The sequence below is a fragment of the Candoia aspera genome, chromosome 2, assembly GCF_035149785.1.
Source record: "Candoia aspera isolate rCanAsp1 chromosome 2, rCanAsp1.hap2, whole genome shotgun sequence".
Lineage (NCBI taxonomy): Eukaryota > Metazoa > Chordata > Lepidosauria > Squamata > Boidae > Candoia > Candoia aspera.
The window spans coordinates 133,849,660-133,869,345 of NC_086154.1; the positions used below are offsets into that span (position 1 = coordinate 133,849,660).

Below are 19,686 nucleotides of genomic sequence, written 5' to 3' on the forward strand. Positions count from 1 at the left end.
TCTGTGTGTTGATAGCAGAAAGTTTGAATTGTATGGGAATGGCTGCAGGGCCTTAATGAAATATACATTTCTAAATCCTGACGTTCTACAGTTTCAGCCTGATTATGCCCACATCCTTCTAAAACAGTGAAGGGAGACAGACTGTTTTAAGCATGGGAAGAAATGCCATTTTGATCCCCTGCTTCTTGCAAGTAATGGACTCTTCAACATATGTGCCTGCATGTTTTACTAACATGCATCTCTCTTTCATGCTTCATGGTAGCCTTTCTTACCTCGGTACCCTCTAGCTGTGTTGGGACTGCAACACCTAAAGATCCTTTTAGCAATGCTAAAAAAACCCAACATACTTGGAGGGTGCCAGACTGGAGAAGGCAGCTTTCTGTTGTTTTTTCTACTAGTGTCCATACCAGCATATATGTGGCCAATGCATTTAATCAGCGTAAAGAATGAATCAGCCCTTAAGTGCTCTTCCTTCTAAGGGATATACCACATATGCAAAGTTTGAGAGAAGAAACTGTGAGGAGCCTTGCAAAACCAGAGAAGAAAGACTGAGCACAACTTGAAAGAGTGAGAGAAAATCAATAGAGAATGTGCCATTTCATCAGTGGTTGTGAGTTGATTAGGGAGGAAAGAATTAATGATTTGATTCAGTGCCGGACAGACAAGCCAGGATTGTGTTTAGATCTGCCAGGTATTCTTTTACATGTGGCAACAACCTGTTATTTTATAGAGACAATTGAACTTTGTAAATAGTACAACTTTTTTTTTTAAAGGAGGACTGCACCTTTTGATCAGCAGCTTTATATTGATGTCTTTTATCAGCCTGTTTCCAGCAGAAACAGGAGGTTGTTTGGATAAAAATATTCCTTAAGGCAGTGTTTCTCAACCTCGGCCACTTTTAGACACGTGGACTTCAACTCCCAGAATTCCCCAGCCAGCCATACTGGCTGGGGAATTCTGGAAGTTGAAGTCCACATGTCTTAGTGGCCAAAGTTGAGAAACACTGCCTTAAGAAGTAATGGGAAATATGATCCTCTAGGGCAGGCTTACACAACTTGTGGAGGGAAAAGGGGCACATTGATAAATCAAAAATCCTTGTGGTCTGCAAAGAAAAATCTGGAGTACCAATCAGCTGTTCCATGGCTAGTGGAGTAGCAGAAGTGCTGTGGCTGGTGGTGGCTCTAAGTTTACTACTTTTTAAAAAACGTCAGTGGGCTGCGCAAGGCTGCTTGGCAGGCTGCATGTTGTGCTGGCCTGCTCTAGGGAGCATTAGATCCTCCTATTTCTGCTACACCAACCCTTTTTCCTGATTTGGAACTCATTAATTTTAGTAATGTGACATACTGAAAGATGGGGAGAATCTAGATTGCCTCAGTCAGAAAGACAGGGTTTGGAACCAAGAATAAAATAATGTTTGTTGTTCAATTTAAAGATTATCTAAACTTGGCATTTCTCTATATGGCATAAAGTAACAGGTTGGCTGTTGATAAAACAGTGTTTCAACTTGGATACAGCTCTGTACTTATTAGAATTATCTTTACGAGATAATTTAATAGAAAATACTCAGATTTGGCTTTGCGCATAGGTATTGAGATCAGGTTTGCTTGGATTTACAAGGTAAGTTAATTCTGGGAGATCGTTCTTCTAGCTGAACTAGCTGCTTGGTGCCTAGTAACGTAACCATTCCAAGTTATTTTCCTGTTACTAGCTTTAGGCTTCTTTAGCTAAAATTACTGTTACTTAAACCAGTCACTCTGAGTGCTGGAAGATATACTTGGATAAAGACCCAGAGCTTCACTGCTACGCATCTTTCCAGTTCCCTCCTTCCCAGCTGAAAGCTGGAGAACCATTGGAACTTCAGACTTCTCTATCTTATCCCCCCTCCCTCAAGAATTTGGTTGAGAGGAAGTGCTCCGGCTTAAAATTCCTGGAATGACAGATTCCATTGGCCATCATCACAGAGCCTTTCATATCAATTGGTTCCCTCGTCTAGACAAAGTAATTGCAGAAGATCTTGTTTTGGAGTATTTCCAACCTCTTCATCTTTCCTTGTGTTCAGCAGAATCTCCTATTTTGATCCTAGAGAGTTATCCCTTTCATGGTAGATGTTGGATATCAAGCTTCATGGAAATGATCCTTCCTTACTGAAGAAACAGTCACTATAATAAATTGGGTTACCTCTTTCCCACTTACTCCCAGTGGGTTATAAACAGTCAAGAGCTCTCTTGAGACAGCTTATAATGGGTGGGAGCAACTAATCCAACTTTGTTAGGGTTCCAATACTTCCTATTAATGAAAGTCATACAGTAGTATCTACAATATATCTCATGCAGATAGAAGTCCCTAAGCAGAGAAGGACATTTACTTTGGCTCACTGTTGTATTATTTGGTCTTCTAGATGGAAGGTACCTTTCATGAAATGCCCGTGCCCTTGGGATGGCGAACCATCAAACATGCCTTTCTTCACTACATATTCATAGCACCCTTACCACCTCTTACTCTCAAGGTTATTGTGCTATATAAATCAGTTTAATGCTGGTTATATTAGATATTAGTTTGGTTTTAATCAATTCAATAATATTTAATAGTTTTAGTTTCATAACTTTAATAGATATTAGCTTTATAGTCACTCTAGTGTGTGTGTGTGTGCATGTGTATAGTGTGTTATTAGAATTTAGTAGCATAAGTATTCTTTGTCCAACATATAAGGAAAGGGCATTGTTAAACTCTAGCTGATAATTCTATGACGAATTTGGAGGATTGTTTTTCATATTCAAAAGATCCTCTAAAAGTTACTTTTCCTAGATAATTTGCCATGGTAATGGTTACCTTTCAAATTACATAAACATCTTACCTAGACATAGTTGAATCAAAACCAAAACTAAAATAATGGTTGAAGCTACACTCCCTGGCTGATCTTTGTACAGTATCTTAGATACTGTAGAAATTAACAGGTGCAGATTTTTACAGCAGGGAGCTAAGCATCATCATCTAATAATGTTGGTCAACTAGGAACAAGTAGTGATAAAAAATTAGCACCCTTAGGTGATAATTAGGTAATGTGGAAGATTACTTCATCAACTGTAGGACTGGACTTCCCCAGTTAGGGATATCAGTTTCTCAGATACACTTAACAGCTGCATGACAGGTGGACATTAGTAAAATAAATCAATAATTATTTCTCATCATGCTGGGAAAGGAGTTTTGTCTATATGTAACTCATCAACACACTTAAAGAAGATGTCCCTTTCATATATCTAATGAATAAAGAATGGGGAGGATCAATGGATCAATGGCTAAGAGATTTTAGGAGTTAAATGGGAAGCACTTCCACACGTAGAGACCCCTTGTATGCCAAGAACTGTATGAGCAGTGCCAGGATTCTTTGCATTCTGACTGCAGACCTTCCCATCTGTTGGACTAAAATTCCAGTCATTCCCACCTGTGCTGCCCATGGGGATTCTCATAGAAGAGAATATAGGTCGCTCAAGGTTGAACTGTGGAGTCCTTGGTGTCTCTGAGCTTGGTTGTTTGCTTGCAGACATTATCATCAACAGTGTGACAAAAAACTCTAATTTAGCATCATCAGTGTTATAGACTTGCACTGATGATGTTACCTAGTTAGGTTATGAAACAATGGACTCCACAGTGGTGATTCTGGCAGGGATTGATGAGAGTTGTAGTAGTGAAAGGCCTCTGATTTGTTGTTTGTTGTTTATTCGTTTAGTCACTTCCGACTCTTCGTGACTTCATGGACCAGCCCACGCCAGAGCTTCCTGTCGGTCATCAACACCCCCAGCTCCCCCAGGGACGAGTCCATCACCTCTACAATATCATCCATCCACCTTGCCCTTGCTTGGCCCCTCTTCCTTTTGCCCTCCACTCTCCCTAGCATCAGCAACTTCTCCAGGGTATCCTGTCTTCTCATTATGTGGCCAAAGTATTTCAGTTTTGCCTTTAATATCATTCCCTCAAGCGAGCAGTCTGGCTTTATTTCCTGGAGGATGGACTGGTTTGATCTTCTTGCAGTCCAAGGCACTCTCAGAATTTTCCTCCAACACCACAGTTCAAAAGCATCGATCTTCCTTCTCTCAGCCTTCCTTATGGTCCAGCTCTCCCAGCCATATGTAACTACGGGGAACACCATTGCTTTAACTATGCGGACCTTTGTTGTCAGTGTGATGTCTCTGCTCTTAACTATTTTATCGAGATTGGTCATTGCTCTTCTCCCAAGGATCAAGCGTCTTCTGATTTCCTGACTGCAGTCAGCATCTGCAGAAATCTTTGCACCTAGGAATACAAAGTCTTTCACTACTTCTACATTTTCTCCCTCTATTTGCCAGTTATCAATCAAGTTGGTTGCCATAATCTTGCTTTTTTGAGGTTTAGCTGCAAGCCAGCTTTTGCACTTTCTTCTTTCACCTTCATCATAAGGCTCCTCAGTTCCTCTTCGCTTTCAGCCGTCAAAGTGGTATCATCTGCATATCTGAGTTTGTTAATGTTTCTTCCAGCGATTTTAACTCCAGCCTTGGATTCCTCAAGCCCAGCATGTCACATGATGTGTTCTGCGTACAAGTTGAATAGGTAGGGTGAGAGGATACAGCCCTGCCATACTCCTTTCCCAATCTTAAACCAGTCCGTTGTTCCGTGGTCTGTTCTTACTGTTGCTACTTGGTCGTTATACAGATTCTTCAGGAGGCAGACAAGATGACTTGGTATCCCCATACCACTAAGAACTTGCCACAATTTGTTCTGGTCCACACAGTCAAAGGCTTTAGAATAGTCAATAAAACAGAAATAGATGTTTTTCTGAAACTCCCTGGCTTTTTCCATTATCCAGCGGATATTGGCAATTTGGTCCCGAGTTCCTCTGCCTTTTCTAAACCCAGCTTGTACATCTGGCAATTCTGGCTCCATGAATTGCTGAAGTCTACCTTGCAGGATCTTGAGCATTACCTTACTGGCATGTGAAATGAGTGCCACTGTTCGATAGTTTGAACATTCTTTAGTGTTTCCCTTTTTTGGTATGGGGATATAAGTTGATTTTTTCCAGTCTGATGGCCATTCTTGTGTTTTCCAAATTTGCTGGCATATAGCATGCATTACCTTGACAGCATCATCTTGCAAGATTTTGAACAGTTCAGCTGGGATGCCTGGAATTTACCTCTGATGTTTCTAATTTTCTGGAAGAGGTCTCTTGTCCTTCCTATTCTATTGTCTTCTTCCACTTCCATGCATTGCTTGTTTAAAAGTAATTCCTTATCTCTTCTGGCTAACCTCTGGAATTTTGCATTTAATTGGGCATATCTCCCCCTATCACTGTTGCCTTTTGCTTTCCTTCTTTCTTGGGCTACTTCTAGTGTCTCAGCAGACAGCCATTTTGCCTTCTTGTTTTTCTTTCTTTGGGATGTATTTTGTTGCTGCCTCCTGAACAATGTTGCGGACTTCTGTCCATAGTTCTTCCGGGACCCTACCTACTAAGTGCAGTCCCTTAAATCTATTCTTCACCTCCACTGCATATTCCTTAGGAATATTAGTGAGCTCATATCTAGCTGATCTGTGGGTCTTCCCTAATCTCTTTAGTCTGATCCTAAATTGTGCAATAAGAAGTTCGTGATCTGAACTACAGTCAGCTCCAGGTCTTGTTTTTACTGACTGTACAGATGTCTGCCACCTTTGGCTGCAAAGGATGTAGTCAATCTGATTTCGGTGTTGTCCATCGGGTGAAGTCCACGTATAAAGCCGTCTTTTAGGTTGTTGGAAGAGAGTGTTTGTTATGCAGAGTGAGTTGTCTTGGCAAAATTCTATCAGCCTATGTCCTGCTTCGTTTTGTTCTCCCAGGCCATGCTTACCTGTAATTCCAGGTGTCATTTGACTGCCCACCTTAGCATTCCAGTCTCCCGTGATGAAAATAACATCTCTTTTAGGCGTGTTGTCCAGTAGGTGCTGCAGATCCTCATAGAACTGCTCTACTTCAGCTTCTTCAGCATCTGTGGTTGGGGCGTATATTTGGATCACTGTGATGTTAGATGGTTTGCCCTGAATTCAAATTGAGATCATTCTGTCATTTTTTGGATTGTATCCAAGCACTGCTTTAGCCACTTTACTATTAATTATGAAGGCTACTCCATTTCTTCTGTGGTCCTCTTGTCCACAGTAGTAGATCTCGTGGTCATTTGATGTGAAGTGGCCCATTCCAGTCCATTTCAGTTCACTGACGCCCAAAATGTCTATCTTTAATCTTGACATCTCACCAATAACCACATCCAATTTGCCCTGGCTCATAGATCTCACATTCCAGGTTCCAATGGTGTGTTGATCCTTAGAACATCGGATTCTCCGTTCATCGCCAGCACCGTCGGCCGCTAGCCGTCCTTTCGGCTTTGAGCTAGCTGCGTCATCATGTCTGGGGCTAGTTGAACTCATCCTCTGTTCCTCCCCGGTAGCATTTTGACCATCTTCCGACCTGGGGGTCTCATCTTCCGATGGTATACCGACATACCTCTGGTTGTACTGATCCATTTAGTTTTCACGGCAAGAATACTGGGGTGGGTTGCCATTACCTTCCCCAGGGATCGCATTTAGTCTGACCTCTCTGTCATGACCTTCCCGTCTTGGGTGGCCCTTCACGGTTTAGCTCATGGCATCATTGAGGTGCTCAAGCTCCAGCACCACGACAAGGTAACGATCCTTTGCTGAAGCTCTGATTTAGTGAAGGCGAATGAATTGGCCCACTTGGAGGCTCCCGCCTCGATTCTGCCATGCACATGTAACTGCATGTCTGAAAGCAGGCAAGGATGCGCCCTTTGAGAAAAAGCAGAACGACCGCAACCTCCCCTATTCCGAGTCCCTCCATTAGGGGGCAGCCGTTCTTTTCCTGCCGCAAACAGCGGACGCCTCGAAGTGGGAGGAACAGGGCTGAGTAACGGCTCCCTTTGTCCTCTCGCCTCAGTTTACTGCGTGCGCTAGAGCTGGGGAGAGGTGTATAATTTTTCTAGGCAAGCTTCCACCTCGATCCTGGCTTTCGCCCTCCAGTCCTAACATTTTCGGAGCAACATCCCCTTAGAAAGATGCACCCTTAGTTTTCAGTTTACTCGGGAAGGCAGTTCCACCGAATTCAGGGTGTGTACGCGTGCATATGTACGTATAGAGATACACTCATATTTAATGCTCTGGATGGTATGGAGGACGCAACGGGGTGCAATCTTTAACAACGGGAGGATTACTTCTAAGTTATGCTACTTAGGGTCCCGTGTGTAAGTATGCTCAGGATTGTAGTCTGTGTGTGTTCTCCACAATCGAGCTTCATTTCTGGAGAACTACTTATTGTAGGTTATCGTGATCCCTTCATATGCCCCTTTACAGGGGCCAGTGCCTCTGGTACTCTTGACTCCAAAAAAGATTAGTATCGTAGAACTAGAAAGGGCTGTTTAGACCACGGAGTCCAAGTCTGCCAATGCCAGAATCCGAACGGAATGGACGGACTTCGAAGTAAAGATGCAGCGGGTGAAACTTGGGCGAAAGCACTTCCATTCTTCCGCGAAAGTTCACCCAAGTTCTGTCTCGAATGTGGATCTAAAGTGGCTAAACTCACATTAGTTGGGACTCCAGTTTTTTGCGCCACGGGAGTCAAGCCCTACTGAAAGCGAGGGGAGTTATTTGGAAATAGCGTGGGCAGGACTGGGCCTTAAAAAGGGAGAGGGCCGAAAGTAACGCGATCTTAGGGTGTTGGCTCAAAACAAGCGCCCTCTTCAGGTGCTTCGCTTCCACCCCGCGCGCGTGCGAAGAGACGCTTCGCAGACGCGCCTGCGATGTGGGGGCGCCACGTGTGGACAAGGAGGCTTCTTGGGAAGGGGCAGCACATCTTGGGGAGGGGGGAGGGCCGAGAAGGAGCCGTCCTTACTTTCTTCTATTGGACGGGCGATGTCTTCAGGCGGGCGGTGCCGGGGGCGGTCCCGACAGCCCCGTCTTGTCCCAGGCCGGGCACAGAGGGAGGGGTCGGGAGCTAGCCGTCGCCGCCTGGCCACGGCGGCTCCGTTCCATACGGACAATCCGGACGGGCTGAGCCATCCCCGCCTCCCCTGGAGCCGCCGGGGATGGGGAACACGGAGAGCGGGGAGCCGGGTGGGGGGTCCGGGCTGCTGCCTCCCCCTCCGGGAAGAGTCCCCATGCCGGATCAGGGGGAGCTGGAAGAGCGATTCGCGATGGTGCTGGTGAGAGACCCCTCCTCCCGTCCCCGGTCAGATCCCTGCATAGATTCCTCCTCGCCCCACCCCTCTGCGCTGCCCAAGGGGATTCGCAGCGGAGGGCTTTGCAAATAAGCGCGTCCGCATCTCCGACGTTGCTAGAAATCGGTTTCCTTCGAGTCGCGCTCTCCTGGAACAGAGGTGGATCGCCAGCTTCAGCGCCTTGCTCCTTGCCTTTCCTTTCCTCTCCTCTCGTCTCCTCGCTCTCCAACTTTTTCAGACACTTTTTTCTGGTCCCAAAAGATCCGGGAAACCATTCTGGATCCCTTTCTTCCGCTGGGGTTGAAGCCCAAGCTCTGGTGATTACCTCCCTAACTTCCACTTGCTCTGGTTGTTTCCCCACTTCTTGCCTGGTCGGATTTTCAGTTACTCTTGTCCCCCGTTGCCCATATGCTCAGCACTTCTCCCTGCGGGCAAGATTCCCGGCGAGGTGGCCTTCTTTCCGGTGGATCAGCTCATTTCAGAGATAATCAGATCCACCTGTGTCTGTTGTCAGCTAGAATTTTTTTCCTGTTAGATACCCCCCCCCCCCAATACACACTGTATTGCTCATGTTCTTAGTCCTGTAGCTGTCTTTTTTTTTTTTTTTTTGTATCCACAGATCTCCCAGAGACTTGGTTTTGACAGATGCCCAGTTTTTAATCTTGCTGGAATGTGTTGCTGCTGGCAGGCAGATTTCTCTTAAAATTTCAGATCTGTATCCTGCTGTTCTAGGCCAAAGTGGGCTTCTGATTAAGAACCTAGGGGACAAGGATCCTACTTGCATTTTCCTTTCTTTGCCTCTGTTCTATCATTACTATCTAACCCATGTCATCTCATATAATTCTAGGGGGAAATGCGAGCAGATGCTAATTTCCTTCATCTTTCTTCCCTTTAACCACTCCACATAGGATATTTGGGTCCTTAAAATAAAAAGGATTAATCTTTTTTCCCATATTCCCCTTCACTGCTCATCCTAACCTTTCCTTGTGACTAAGAAAATCGGTTGATTTCTTTCTTTTCCCCTCACATGACTCCACCTACAGAAGTGATGTAAAGTTTGTTTTTTTCTTCCCAAGACTGATCTGAATGGAATAAGTATATGAAGCCATATTATCTGGGATATGGTCTAGCTCTGTCCTGCCCAAGCTTTGATGGAGGACTTCAAGGGATTCAACTGATGGATTTTCATACTTTTTAAAAATCTGGATCCAATTGAATTTGTTTACCTAAAATCTTGTGGTTTGGAAACCTGTGACCTAATTCACACAGTGTTCTAAACCATAATGTGCTTTGTTTGGTTTTAGTTTAGTACACATGTTGTGTGGACCCAGCCATTGTGGTTTTTAAACCTTGGGTTATGGGTTACATGTTGTATGAAGCCAACCAGTTCTGATTTATTCAGAAAAGCATGGCTAATCAAACCATGACTATGTAAGGAATGATGATACTGGCCATAGTATTGCATTACCATCCTAAAATGAGGTTTTATAATTCCTAACTAATCCAAATAGAGAACAATATGGGGTTATGCAGGGATTTATTTATGTATTTATTTATTTAGGTTTCTGGTAATACTCCTAATCTGTATTAACAGCTGTGATGTTAAGAATTACTGTGGTGAAATTCATTTTGGAAGAGTTGCTGTAATCCCAAAGAGTAGAGGGTAACCTTGTGGCTGCTCCTTAAAAAGAAGGAAGAGTTGTTTGGTTCCTCCTACTTCCATAAATATATCAGGAGGAAATATGAATGTGGAATTAGGCATTTTTTTAGACGTTACATTTAGTATCCTTCCCAGGAGTTCTTGGCAGTATGTGTAGCTCTTGTTCACTTTGTTCCTCCCAGTATCCTATGATTAGGCTGAGAGGAGACTTGATTGGTCACTTGCCAAAAATGCAAGAAGAGCCACTTTTGTATCTTGTAGCCTTAGACTTTTGCACCTTGAGTGCACTGTGAAGGTCTGGTGTGTGAACCTTTCCTCACACATTGAGTTGAATGGTTCTTGTTTTCTCTGTGCAGACTTGTAAGCTTGTTCAACAAACAGATGTTCCCTTTGCAGACGCAGTGTTTGAAGGTCTAAGGCTGCTGACAGTGGGGATAAGGATTTGTCAATAGAGTCAGCAAATGTCCTCCCTTGGTGTATTCTGAGAATGAATTCAGATATGCCCCCTTGAAGGATCTACAGTTCCTGGCAGGGCTTCATGGCAGAGTCAGTTTGGAGTCTGAGCATCCTCACTGCACTCTTAACCCTTCTCCAGTTGCTATACTTTGCTGGCTTCCACTATTGCGGGATAAGGAAGCAGAGTTCAGGATCGTACCTATTAAGGTTCTGCATGTCTGGCCAATTGTGTCAGATCTCTAAAAATGTCCCATATAAACATCTCCCATTCTCAGCCTGTAGTAAGTAAGGGAATGCTATGCCTTATTTTCTGATAGGAAAATTTATGTGTTAAGAGGTTTTTGCACAAAACACTTTTCAAAATTATGCTGGTCCCCTTCTGCTGATACATTGATATGGAACACTTCAGAATTCTTCATGAAGACAGATCAACTCAGGGTAGTTACTAGAGTAGCCTTCTCCTTCCTGGTGCCTGCTGTATGCATTGGAATATAAGTCCCATTCTCTCATATAGATGGGAAAAACTAAGATAGGGTGTTTTGACTGACACAGGAGAGAGCAACCTGTGGCCTGCATGCTACTGTATTTGCAGAGCACAGAGTCCAGAGTGTGGGGGACTTATCTTTTGCATTTGGAAAGGGGAGGTGAAGGGACAAAAATTTAAGACATTAATGTGCTCCTTAAATCCCCCCAAACTACTAAGATCAGGCCATTTTTTCCCCATGGGGCAGGGAAATTAAAGGGCAAATGGATGCCTTTCCATTTGAAACTCTCCAAATGTAAAAACAAAAACCAAGAAGTTGCCTGTCCCTGGACTAGAACTGAGGAGATCCAGGTTCAAACACCTTTCACAGCATTTCTCTTGAGAGGTAGAGGAGTTTAGTTGTCCATTTTTAGAAGTTCATGTCATCCATGTACATGTATAAAACACTCTTCTTTGTTAAGAAAATATGTATTATGTGTATTAAACATTAGGCACATTTATTGATCCTCCAAAGAACATTGTCCTGAGAAATTTAATAAGATGTTGACACTTTCATTGTGAGTGTTTGAGATTTCAAGACAATTGATGAGCTTTTACTGATACTTGTGGTAATATACCTGGGGGAGGGGATTTCTAGGCAGGTTTTTTTTTCCTTAGTTGATGGAGAGTTTGTTTGTAAAAAAAAAAAAATTCCACTCCAGTGATGTCAGAATGAGAGGAAGCTGACAGCATGTGATACATAGTTTTCTATGAACTGTTTATTCAATGGGTTGGTTATTCTTTGAATGCTGCCAGTTTGGGAAATAAGATGGTGATTCAAAAGTACATGATACTGGATTGATGAAACTATGATACGTTGCCAAACCATTGCTCCTTCCAACCCCATTAGTGACAACTGTGATTGACAGCAGCTTTCCACACTGATATCTTGTTAGCTTGAGATGCTGGGCCTATAACTTGGAACATTCTACATCCAAACCATGCACTCTACCTTTGGGTTCCAGCCCATAATAATGCCTACTCTCTACTAATGTAATCTTGCAGGTCCTGTGTTGTAATTTAGTGGAGAACGGGATGTAGATACAGAATCCAGCATCCTGAAATTCTTAATTTGATTTCTTTAATTAAAAAACAAGCACATTTTTAGCTAGCTTTTATGGCTGAGGATGTTTTTGAAAGCATTGGGCAAAGCCTACTGAAATATCAGAAATGAGATTTAGCTAATCACAAATTTGGACACAATAAAATCCCTAGGTACTGGAAGGTTGTTTTTCCATATCCATGGGAAGGATTAACAAGTAGAAAAATAATAGCAAATAATACACAAAGATGCTGCAAAATAGGTAAATGCATGCAGATTTGAAATAAATTGTTCTGGTTCCTAGTTCTAAACTAAGTATGAAATTTGAATTTACTGGACGCAGAATTGTAATTTTTAATGTGCATATATGTGTGTGGGATGGTATTGGTGGAGTACACATGGTTCTGAAAAAGGGTAGAGCAGCCCGTATTTATGAAGGTCTCCGTCTTAATGGCCAAAGAATTCCAGCTCATCATGTAAGCAGATGCAGTTTTAATCTTCCTCCAGGCAAGTGTAATACAGAGGAGGGTATTTATTGGCATTCTGTGGTGTAATTTGAGCATTCACTCCATACTGAGTCTGTCAGTCCCGTTGCTTTCCTATGGCATACTGTACTAGTTCCGGTGTGTTCTGTGTTCTAGATCTCACACACCAGGCTGGAACAATTTAATGTGATCTCTTAGGGCCTATTGCTGCTCTTTTTTGCTCATTATAGCGACACTGTGGAAAAGCACTGGAGTTCATGATTTTTATCAGTTCTCCTGTATCCCTGCAAAGATATTCCATTATGGAAATGGTAGCCCTGGACAAGATCTATTCCCTGTTTGTTGTAGATGAGAGGTGAGGGCCCTTTGTGTGATGACAGGCTACATTTTTAAAAATTATATTTGGCATCCAAGAGCCAAAGGGACATAACAGTAATGTAATGAGATTGTGGACTGTGGATTGTGAGCTACCTCCAGTGAATGTGAGCTACTGTTAAATATGCAATAACAGCAACCTGCCCTATAAGAGAGGCAGAATAGCTTTATGTGCTGTCTGTAAATACATATACTCGAGGGGGGAGGTCCTTCAGGAATGAAAGGGGTTGCAATGTAAGGTTAGCTGGTGCTCCTTAGGGAACTTGATTTGCCTTCTTGATGGCTGATTCCTACATTACAAAATGAAAGAAAACCCCACCACCACTGTCTGGAGGATGGAAGAAGAGCATAACCACAACTTCACTGTACGTGAATTGGATTGTCTGCCGGCTAGTTTCCAGTTGCAGCTTAAGAAGGCCAATGACCTTTAAAGCCTTAAATGGCCTGAGTCCACCCTTCCTTGGGGAGCAAGCTTTCCAAGCACAAACATTCTCCTCCCTTTTTGATGGACTGGGAAAGCGATGTTTTGAAATGTTACTCTGTGAGCATTGGCATTTGCTGGGACTGAAAACAAATTGGAAATCCTTTCCCAGTGAGGCCCGCATATCTATCTTCCATTTAACCAGAGTTTGAATGCAACCCTTTAAAATATGTCTTAGTATACGTATTTTTAAGCTATTATGAACAGACTGAAAATGACATGTGAATTTGGGAATCATCTGAGGTTTGGTTCTCACTGTGATGAGCAATCAATATGGCAGCCAGTGTGATTTCTGATTTCAGGTACAGGCCCACAGGATCAAAGAGCCCTCCATACGGAACATTTTTTCCACTTAAGAAACAAGAAGCTTTCTCCCCAATATGCTAATTTTATAAGTAGGATAGGTTTTTTTTTAATGGATACAAAAAGATGATTCAGTGCAGGCAAGTTTTACCAATTCTATACGATTAGGCTTTAGCAGTTGTTCTGTATCCTAAATCCCTGATCGTGATGTTAGATTATGACATGATAATCATGTGTTTGGCTTAAAAGGAAAGAAATTGCTTAGAAAGAGAGATGTTTTCCTTTGTCCAAGCTTGGCTTCTGAGGTGTGGCTGTTTTTGGAATAATTGCAAGGCATGGTTAATACTATTTGGTACATTGCAATAATTTCTAAATTCTGATGAATTTTGGTTATGTTAATTGTATGCACATATAATACTTATTATATTGTATGCACATATAATAAGCAAATTTAAGCCATTCAGTTATTTGTAAATCTTAATTTATATGATTTTTGTCCCGATCTTGGTGTATCCATCAGTGTTGCTATTATGAGGCAAGATGTAATAGGCAGGGATGTTCATTTTTCTGAGGCCTAAACAGAATTTTCCTGACAATTGTGCCTTTACCTTAATTGTTGAAAGATGGGGACTGCTATTTCATTTTTACATCAGACTTCCAAGTTGCATGAAAAAACTCTGTGCAAGCCTGGATTTAAACAGAATGAGCTGCTTTTCTCTGAACACTTCTTTCTGGCTTTGATAGGCATGGTTTCAGCATTGCAGAAGGTTTGGTTTATTGGTCATAAAAACTAGAACCATGGTTGGCTTTGTTTTTAATGAAGTAGCCAGAAACATACCGAATCTCGAGAGCAAACAACTCTAAGCATGCTTTGATTGAAGGGGGAAAAAAAAGATTTTTCAGTTTCAATTGGTGTATGTGTTTAATGTTAAACTGAAGGCCACATTTTAGAAGCGATTCTGTGTTGGTCTCAATTTGAAGGAAAGGAACTCAAGAAGACCCTCGTTCAATGGAATCCAGCTGGCTGGCTGGGTTGCGTTTCAGAGTTTGGACTTCCGGTTTGAGATTTCAAAGGGAGCTCTCCCTGGCAAGGGGCTGAATTTCCCACACAGCCTTAGACACAATTACTAACGGCATGATGTTTTAGAAGCATATGGCATCTCTCCCCGCACAGTTAATTCCGTACAGGGCTGGGTAAAAAACGGTGGAAATAGCTGTTGGTTTCCTCTCGGCATATTTCCAGCGGAGGAGAGAGAAACTTGTGCTTCTTTGCAACATCTCATCTGGAAGAAACACCCAGGGCTTTTTTCCCTCAGTGGGAGGACTTGAATTCCTTCCTATTCCGAGAGGGAACAGAAACGGGTGTGGAAGATGGAATCGTGGTTCCTACCACAGCAAAGCAAATGGGGAACCAGTTTGGAAGATCTGGCTTGTAGGATCGGTTACCAAATCCCCATGGAGGCCCAAACACTCAGGCTGTAGCCCAGCAGCACTGCAGGAATTGCAGTCATGTTGCATCACTTCCTTGGGAACATCATCTCATCAAGGGGGAGGGTTTAAATTAGGAAGTATTATTTAATGGAAAATGGAAGTGGTTGTTAGATAGGGAGCTGGGGAATGAGGCAGGCAGCCAGGAGCTCTTATCCTCAGCTCTGAGGGGAGAGAGGAACCTTCTGGATTGGACTCGAGAGGAAAATGTGGATTTCTGCCCTAATCATGTGGATACTCGGCCTGGAGGATGTTGAAGAGAATTGCCAATGTGGTTGCTTAGCAACTACTACAGTCTCTCTCATTCCTGGCTTGGGGCCGGCAAAATGGCTGCTGCACTGATGCTCCCAGCAGCAAGAAAGGACACGTGAAGGGAAACCTTGTATGGAAGGATATATGGGAATATCGAGTAAATTCCAGTGATGGGGCAGCATGTTAGGGGGGAAGCTAAGTGAGTTGGTGTAGCTTTTACAAATGGTGGTCCTCTGGATGTATACCATGATTAAGTGCCTCGAATCTGCCACCAGCATGTCATGAGGGTGTAATTAACCCGCAAAAATAGCAATTGAGGAATAATTAGATGGCAGCTGCAGCCAATTCGAGGCTCCCAGTACTTTGGCTCCTCTGTTGCAAAGCATGTTTGGGTCTTCGAGGAGCATGTTTCAGACCATGCTGTGGGGTGGATAAGGAGGGAGAAGTTTGGTTTGGAAAGGCTGAATTGTCTAATTGTTGCTTGTTCTTTTTTGGATGCACCCTGGTTTTTATCCAGCCGGTATTATTTTGTATTTTAATTGTTAGCCACTCTGGAAATACTTGCATGGGAAGGCGAGAGAGATCCATCTGCGAAATAAAAAAATGTAAAAGCCCTCTCAGGCTTTGCCCTCTTAACGATTCCCAGATTGCTGTCTTTTTCTCCCAGTGCTGGGGTTTAAAACTAGAGGAGCCAAGAATGGATTCATGATTCCCATCTTCCATCAGTTTGATCTCCTCTGCTTTCTAGGAGTGGAAATTGTCTCTAGCAAGTCGTCTGTAGCTTCAGCAAAGAGGCAGAATTCAGAATGTATTTCCCCAGTACAGAGGTGTGGTAATAAAAATGCTTTATCTGTTGACTTTTTGCTTGTCATGCATACCACTTTTTAAGGGTAAAAATTTCCTGCCAGAAGACATGGTGGCAATCCCTAATGCAATACTTTTTTAGATGAAATGCATAAATAAAACATGGGGGCCTCTCAACCACACTGTAGTTGGCTGTTAACCCATATATCACGTTGCATTCACAATATGGTATGGCAATACATATTGTACTCCAGTCTTCTAATGCTATTCATCTATTTAGCCTTGTCACTGTGTTTTTTAACCTTTTCAAACAAGCCTTTTTAAACAGATACCATTTGATTGGGGCAAATGATGAAACTGCAATGAGTTGGCATAATATATTTGGGGTTCAAGATTCATTTTTAAAAATATTGACAGAATTTCATTTGGACAATCCAGGAAAATAAGTGGGGAGTGGGAAAGGAAAGTATAAATATTAGATCAAGGCATTCCATAGGCATTGGATATTTATTAGCTCTACGTGGGAATGTGAATATTCTGGAATGTAAAAATATTAAAATCTACATCTATAACCAGAAAAAGGCATGTAGTGTTTTACAGATTTGCTTACTTTGTACAATTTATTTGCCTCTAACAAGCATAGGAATAAAGAATTATGAATGTCACGAAGTTCAACCTCCTGGTCATGGGAAATCCTGTTTAGTTTCCTCTTCAGCATTTTAGATCTCAACTGGCAATCCCCATTTATATTTGAGCCTAATTTTGCAATCTTGAGGGATAGAAGCTTGCTTTTTCAAAAGCCAAAGCTCAGATTCTTGGGATTGTGAATTCTGTGTCTAGTATTTAATGGGCTGCTGTGGAATGGAATAGACATATCACTGTAGAAAGCAAAAGAGAATAGAGCTGACACTGAAATCTTACTCCTTGGCTGTGATGTGTGTGACGCTGGTATGTATTTTGAAGACCATCCCCACACTAAATGGCATGTTTAGGTAATTGGATCTTAAATTGCTGGAGATGTGCTGCCATTCTGGGAGTCCGTGAAACTTTCACAGTCCCAGTTGTATTGTGTAGTACATGTGGAGAATAGAATTACCAACTAGTGAGAAAAATTACTGGCTACTCTGCTTTTGTGTTTGGTATCCAGTTTTTAAGGCACAGATATAATAATAATAATCTGTTAGATGGAAAATACTCCTACTTGAGATTGGATGGACATAATAATACAAAACCATATGAAGGACACTTCTGTATGTTCAGTAATGGCAAATAAAAGTGCTAGTAACAATGGATGAGACAATTCAAAGAATTAGGAGCTTTAACGATCCTGCAAACTATCCTAGTAACTGTCAGTTCTATATTCAGGTTTTATATCATGGTATCTATATGGTTGATATGAATATAAGTAGTGGATTAAAAGATATAGTCTGAAGACACATGATGTGCCATGTTTGCTATAGCAAAGTAGAACTGGTGTCATGAGTACTGATGGCGAGCAGGAGGGGGCCCCTATCCAGGAGGGAAAACGCATGCGTAGTACTGAGGAGTTGAGCAGCCATTCAAAGAGACACAGATCAGACCCGCCTTGACTTTTGGGGTTTATCTGTCTGGGTTTTTCCCACGCTTCTTCAGTTTGTTAGGATTTTCTGTCTAATGTAGCAGTAATAAAACACTAGAGACCTATTCCTTGTCTCAGTGTGGTTCCTGACTGTTAGGACAACTGGGCCTGGTTAATGTGTGAAGAACTACCTGGGAACCCCATGTTTTTGTTTGTTTTCCATCAAGACAGAAATGCCAGAATACAATATATAAGCTTTGTAAACATGCACATAAAAGTTACTTGTCTGCAAAAATCGTGGTGGCCCTCTTGAAGCCGACAGAAAGGTCAGAGAGCTGTTATTTTATTATTTTATTTTTTGGTTAGCGTGGAAGAAGGGGCTTTCCCCTTCTGATATGATGCTCAGTGTTGGAAGGGCTAACGTTTCAGCCTTCAGCAGCTCACTTAACTGCGTAGCATTTTTGTTGCTTTTGGAGATTGGGCTGGTGTTTAAATACAAGGCTAATATATACGGTGCTTAAAAATCAATAGGACCGGAGAAAGAACATTCCTATCTTCAGTCCATACATTTTTGTCAGTACCCCAGGATAGGAAGACTAGAAAGAAAGAATGATTCAGCAAGAAGATTATGTTCTTTTTTTTTTCTCCAGCACAGTTGATGGCCATACTCATCACACAAATATTGGCTCAATTTCAGAACTTACAACTTGCTGTTGTTCATCCTCATTTGTCCGTAACTACTAGAATTAACCAGTAACTTTATATCACTGCAAAATAGAATTGATTCATTGCAAGGCAAAACAGAATTGATGAATTTTGTATTTGGCAAAATGAGAGTGATAAGGATGTGGGAGGGGAAATGGAGAAGAATCATACGAGTGTAAGTTCTTACTCAATGGGGTAACACGTACACACAAAGCTACTCTAGCTAGTTTATTAAAAGAATAGATGGGGTCAGCTGGTCAAGAATGTAGATGGAAATTCAGGAATGCAGATACTGGTCAGATCATTGTCTAGTGCCATTTTCTCCAACTGGGTATAGAAATGCGTTTTTCCCTTTCAAAAAGTCTTGTGTAGAAGCACTTCCTGGTGAGAATGCATCCGTTTTAAATTTGTGTTTGTGTCTAAATGGAGAGCCTCTAGCATTATCAATCAAAATATACAGTTATTAATGTCCATCTTAATGGTGCATATTGTGGTGGGATGGGGGAATAAGACTGGAAAGTTGCTTCACTGCAAGCAGACATGGTACTAGCCTGTAGGAACCAATGAAACTCACTGAAAGGCAGTGTTCTACATTCAGAAATTTATCTCAGGCCCACAGGAGTGTAATAGATCTTCTGTGACATACGTACATCTGCATATCGCCATCTTTGTACTGTTTCATGGATTAAAGCACAAAAGTCCTGAGCTTGCTACTGCAAGGAGGAACACAGATTATAGGAGAGAAGTTCCTTGCCATATGTAAGGCAGCAAGTGACGTGGAGCAGGGCAGTAATTAAACTGATATTACAGTACACATAAGGTAAATGAAGCAGCAAAAGAAAGGGAAGGGAGGAGGGAAAAAATCAAATCTGAACTATGTTACTGTGCACCTTCATCGTACCTGATGGAATCTAGGAAAGGGGTCTTTGCTGTTGTTGCATCTGCCCTTTGGAAGAGCATATTTGTAGAGATCTCTATGGCTCCTACCCTCATCATGTTTAAAGGGTTGCAGAAAACATGGCTTTCCCCCTCAGGCCTTGAGTTAGGGTGGGTGGCAAGCCTCGTATAGTATTATGTAATAAGGCTGAATTTTTTTTTCTCTTCTGGACATGCATTACTCTTTTTTTTTCTTTTGTTACATGGTTTCTGTACTGTTTTTATTGTTGTAAGCCTCCCAGAATTGTCATGGAGTCAGGCAGCTTTATACATTTTAAATGAATAAATAAGGTTACTTTCACACAGGAACCACAGCCAGTCGTGTATATGTGCACCATATGCAGAATTTCAAAATATATTTTCACATTATGTCAGACGTACACCAAATGA

The 19,686-nt window shown here is 42.1% G+C and overlaps 1 protein-coding gene across 1 annotated transcript in view; it reads left to right on the plus strand.

Annotated features, from left to right (window-relative positions):
* The first annotated feature begins 7,946 nt into the window (after window positions 1–7,946).
* The window catches only part of FMNL3 (formin like 3), an 89,908-nt gene continuing 78,168 nt past the window's right edge, over window positions 7,947–19,686 (plus strand). Inside the window, exon 1 of the mRNA XM_063293722.1 lies at window positions 7,947–8,213. Within this exon, the coding sequence (XP_063149792.1) occupies window positions 8,097–8,213 (117 nt within the window). The 5' untranslated portion in view covers window positions 7,947–8,096. The remainder of the gene's footprint in view (window positions 8,214–19,686) is intronic.